At 36.3% G+C, this 5,234-nt stretch overlaps 1 protein-coding gene across 1 annotated transcript; it reads left to right on the top strand.

Annotated features, from left to right (window-relative positions):
- Positions 1-4,160: 4,160 nt before the first annotated feature.
- Positions 4,161-4,991, top strand: LOC135152234 (uncharacterized). Its single transcript, XM_064092078.1, has one exon. The coding sequence runs from the start codon at positions 4,161-4,163 to the stop codon at positions 4,989-4,991; it is 831 nt and encodes a 276-aa protein (XP_063948148.1).
- Positions 4,992-5,234: the final 243 nt, after the last annotated feature.

Raw genomic sequence — 5,234 nt, 5'->3', positions numbered from 1 at the left:
ATTGGAGAAACTAGGCACACCTTGCAGTCCTACATAGGTATGTTGGGTAGGACTATGGTGCCGATTGACATCCCTAGCTGGCCAAAAGTAGATGCAGAAATGAAAGAGAGGTTATGGAATGATGTTCAGGTAAATTATATCTATCGCTAAATATTACCTTCTTTATCTCATTTTTATTTCTTTTGAATTTTATAGTAGTTGCATATCTGTTGCAGGCAGCCTTTAAAGTGGCACCAGAAAGTCGATCTTTAGTGCTGAAGTCTGCAGGGGCAAAATGGAGACAGTTCAAGGCTACATTAACTGCTAACCATATGATGCCATATGTTGGCAAGAATAAAAAACTTAGCAAGCCTCCAAAGAAGTATGCATTTGTCGGTAAAGATTCTTGGAGAGAGTTTGTTGCCCAGCGGACTAGTAAGGAATGGATGGTATGAATTTCACCTTAATTTCACCTTTAATTTCACCTTTAATTTCACCTTAATTTCACCTTTAATGAATTTTATCATAATTTGTTATGTTTTATGTTTTTGGTTGTAGTCTATTCATAATAAGCAAAGTGATAGAGTCAAGAAGCGAAAATATCAGCATCGCCTTTCAAGGAAGGGCTACATCGGCCTTCAGGAAGAAGAAGTAAGATTTCACCTTCTTTTTTTTTTAGACTTGATCAATATTCTGTAATTAAATACTCCATATATTTTAAACAGGTAAAGAAAGGCAATTTTGAGCCCGGAGAAATTCCTGATCGTGCGATTTTGCGGAAAAAGGCTCGAGTTCGGAAGGATCTTCAAGTCGATGATGATGTGACTGAGATAAACAAAAAAATTTTAAGATTAATATCCTCATTATTTAGTATAACTGGGGGTCGAGGAAGATATAATTAAATGCAAATTATAATAAACATTGTAAATTGTAATTAACATTGTAATTAAAATTATAAACAAATTGTTGATATATATATTATAATATGTTGACAGGATAAATTGCTAGAAAAGAAAAAAATGGGTGAATTAGAAATGTCTGGGAGCTGGGATGTGTTGTCTCTGGCTTTGGAAACTCCAGAGCACACAGGAAGGGTTCGAGGGGTAGGGGGTTTTGTCACCCCAAAAGCATTTTTCAATTTGCCAAAGACAAGGAATCGAGTCACCAAAGCTGAATTACTGGCTCGTGATCGGAAAAGGGATGAGGAGATGGATAAAACAAAGAAAGAACTTGCTGAGCTAAGGGCGCTAATTACTGCAAACACTCTGCACTCACCAAATTTGTCGAACAAAGGTAGTTTCCAGGCGCAGGTTGAAGGTGAAGGTTTAGGCATGAAGATGAAACCAGCAGCTGCGAAGGAATTGGTGGTCGATGAGGGTGGGGATTGTGTTGCTATTGATCCTCCACCACCATCTGAGAAAAAGGTAAAACAAACTCTGTCTCTCATGTCAGCTTAATCTTATGAGCTTAATCCGCACCTGTAATTTTGCTTAATATTATGAGTTTAGGGTGCCCGGTCGTGTGAGCTTGCTGTGGGAAGCGTCGACAACAAAGTTGCATTCGGCATGGCTTTTAAAGGTGAAGACATGAATAACAATATACATGGAAAGCCTATGCAAGCAGGATGCCTTCGCGTGTCGGTGGATGGAAGCATCGATGGCGATGCACTGGTTCCGGTGCCTGTACCTGGTGAAATAGAGAAAGTCCACCAAGCTGTTGGTTCACATGTAGCTTGGCCTAGGGACTTGATCATATTTCCAACTGCTATGGTATGCAAATTATTATCTTTTTAATTTTTCACTTCTTTGTGCTTATATAAAGTATGTTTTGTTATATATGTATTTTAAAATGCATTGTGTAGAAAAAGAAAACGCAAGTCGCGCCAAAGGGTGATGCTCAACTGTTAAAGATCGTCAGAGCAAAATTTAAAAATGTGGAGCTAAATGAGAAGGTGCCAAGTCGCTTCAGGTTGTTGTTTAAACATGCATCAATCATGAAGGAGTCCGGCATGTCAATTGATATTCCATGTGATTATCCAGTCTTTGGCGCTGACAAAAGAATATATGTACTATCGGAAAATATCATCGCCTTATGTACATTTGGGATGATTGGTCAAGCTGCAATAGCAACATACATGTTGTAAGTAATTCTTTTAAAATGCTTTTTACAAGTATAGCAAATTTTTGAATATTGCCAGCATAATATGTACTTACAAAAAAAATCTTATTTTTTCGTAGGTACTTGCATACTCTGATTCAGGAGAGAAATTTGGGGGATTCCTTTAGTTTTATTGACCCGTCGGCCTCGTTTAAATTGAATCAGGATTTTGAAGCCTTAATTGTTGGCAGGCTGAAAGAGAGCCCGGGTCGCATTTTCTTCATGCCACATAATCAAAAGTAAGTGTTTTCAAATAAAAATTATTTAAAAACTATGATTATTCTGATTCTCGCTTAATTGTAACTTTTTTTTAAATATATTGATTCAGTGTTCATTGGATTTTGGTTGCAATCTTGTAAAGTGACATATACTTTCTTAATCCACTACCGCAACGACCACATCATCCAGCATTGGAAAAAGCTTTACTAAGGTATTAATATAATAAATAAACTCAAATTACTGGATTCTCGGGTTTAAAAATTTATTAATTTTCTTGCAGTGCTGTTAATCATTCAATGCTCAAACAGGAAGGGGAAATCTTATTCCCAAAATACATAATCTTGCTGTAAGTACTACTTTCTTGGCTTTGGTGATAATGCTTATCGCCCTGTTTTAATCTTATTTAGCTGATCGATAACAATAATATTGAAAATAGGGATAACCTAAACAACCGGGTTCTACGGAATGTGGTTACGTTGTGATGCGTTATATGAGAGATATAATTCATGATGAGGACATGTACTCTTTTACTACCAAGGTAATAACATTCTGTGAACTAGTTATTCATATATACCAACTGATGAGGACATCCATTTTCTGATTTGGACTTGTATATTTGTAGTGGTCATCGAAGAATCGGACAAGTTACATGATGGACGTACTTGATGAGGTGCGTTTGGAGACTCTCACCCACATTGAAAGTTTCATGTGATCGCGGCCGCAAGTAATCAAGTCATGGATGTGTCTTTTTTGGTTGTTGCTGTGTTTCCAAACAGTTGGTATATATATTATGAGAATTGCTAGCTCTTGTTCATTACTTTTGTTTCATGATCAGTTTGGTGATCATGCCAAAATAGTTGGTTTGAAATTATGTCAAAACATATGGATTACGAATTTGGTATCTATGAATCTTGTTTTTATTATTGGATCATGTTTTGGTAAATTTCTAGTTGTTTGGTAATTGGTTGGTTGTTTGGTAATTGGTTGGTTGTTTGGTATGAAGCTGGTACACAAAAATCTCATTTGAGATTTTTGGGAAAAATGTATAAACAAATACCTCATGCCAAAAAAGTTAAAAGTAAGACATCATTTTTTTTATAAAAAGATGTTGTTAATTCCCCTATAAAACATCATTTTTCATACAAAAACGTTGTAAATAAATATCTTTTAAATCAGTAGAGGAAATAAAACCGATGTAACATTCATACGAACTTAACAGGGCGATGTAAATTACAATCAGTTAAATCGGAACTATTTTAGAAACCGATGTTATAAATTACTTTTACATCACCCAATTCACAGATACGATGTAAATACACCTCATTTACATCACCCTCCTTACAGACACGATGTAACACATCTCATTTACATCACCTCCTTCTATAGGCACAATGTAATAAACCACAATTAAATCAGGTCAAGAAAGAAACCGGTGTAATATAGATCATTTACATCACCTCTTAAACGGACACGAAGTAAGTAATATATTTCACATCATTTATTTATTAATATTCGATGTCTTTATCTTCATAAGTCCTACATGGAATGTGTTTAACATGTTCTACTACTCAAACTATAAAGAATTCCTAAAAGAAATGATGCAATAACTGTAAAAAAGCAATGTAAATACATCGTTTTTCTAAAAAAAATTAATGTCTGAGAGAATATAAGACATCGGTTTAAAACCGATGTCTAAACTGCGGACCTTTTACATCGGCGACATATACATCGCTCTATTTTTTCCCAGACATCGGTTTTTAGCCGATTTCTATTAGCTTATTTCTAGTAGCGTGATCTAGAAGGCAATGGTGATTGAAGGAGAAAGTGATCAGAATCTGAAAGAGAAAGACAACAAGAAGAGGAAGTTTGTGAATAATGGTGAAGGTTCGGCTCAAGGGAGCCAAAAAGGGAAAAATTTCAAGAAGTTTGGATTTCAGAACCAAGGAGGACCCCGAGGTTTCAAGAAAGGTGATAATAGGAACCCAAAGAGGATTCAAGGACCAAGTGGTCAAAGGAGTCAACGAGCAACTTCAGAATGTAAGTCCTGCAACAAGAAACACACGGGTAATTGTAATAAGGCTGATATTATCTGTTTCAAGTGCAACTCGAAGGGGCATTATGCGAACGAGTGCCAAAGCCCGAAGCCTTCTGTTACATGTTTCAAGTGTGGGAAGATCGGTCACATGTCAAGAGATTGTAAAGCTTCTGGAACCAACAAGTTGATGCAATTGGCAGCTACCCCTTACAATCAAGGAATGACATCTTCTGTTCTGACTCAACAACTACCTCCTCCTCAAGTTTTTGAGTCTGCAACCCCTGTTTTCCATCCCTCTTATCCGGCTCAAGCAAGGACATTCAACATGAATATCAAGGATGTTGTTCAGAGTTCTGAGGTTGTGGCAGGTACGCTTTCTGTGAACAACATCCATGCTAAAGTGTTATTTGATTCCGGAGCTACTAGATCTTTTATATCTGAATCTTTTGTTGGCAAGTTGAATTGTGAAATTGAACCGTTAGTTGAACCCGTATCTATCATGGTTGCTAATCAAGAACAAGTATATGTTAGAAGTATTTGCCCCCAGTGTACTGTAGAGATTTCTGGCTTTAGTTCTCCTGCTTCCCTTATACCTTTTTGATTAGGAGAATTTGATGTCATATTAGGTATGGATTGGTTAGCCGAAAATGGTGCTCAAATAGATTGTAAGAAGAAGAAGATAATTCTTAAGTCTCCACAAGGCAAGAAAGTAGAGTTTAAAGGGCAAAAACAAGTTAACACATTCCTTACGATGGTTCAAGCTAAGAAGTTGTTAAGACAAGGTTGTGAAGGTTATTTGGCTCATGTAATTGATAAATCTAAAGAGACGCCGAATATAGAAAGT

The sequence above is a fragment of the Daucus carota genome, chromosome 4 (assembly GCF_001625215.2).
Source record: "Daucus carota subsp. sativus chromosome 4, DH1 v3.0, whole genome shotgun sequence".
NCBI lineage: Eukaryota > Viridiplantae > Streptophyta > Magnoliopsida > Apiales > Apiaceae > Daucus > Daucus carota.
The sequence above is the reverse complement of the archived record's forward strand: the minus strand, read 5'-3'. Positions and strand labels throughout refer to the sequence as shown.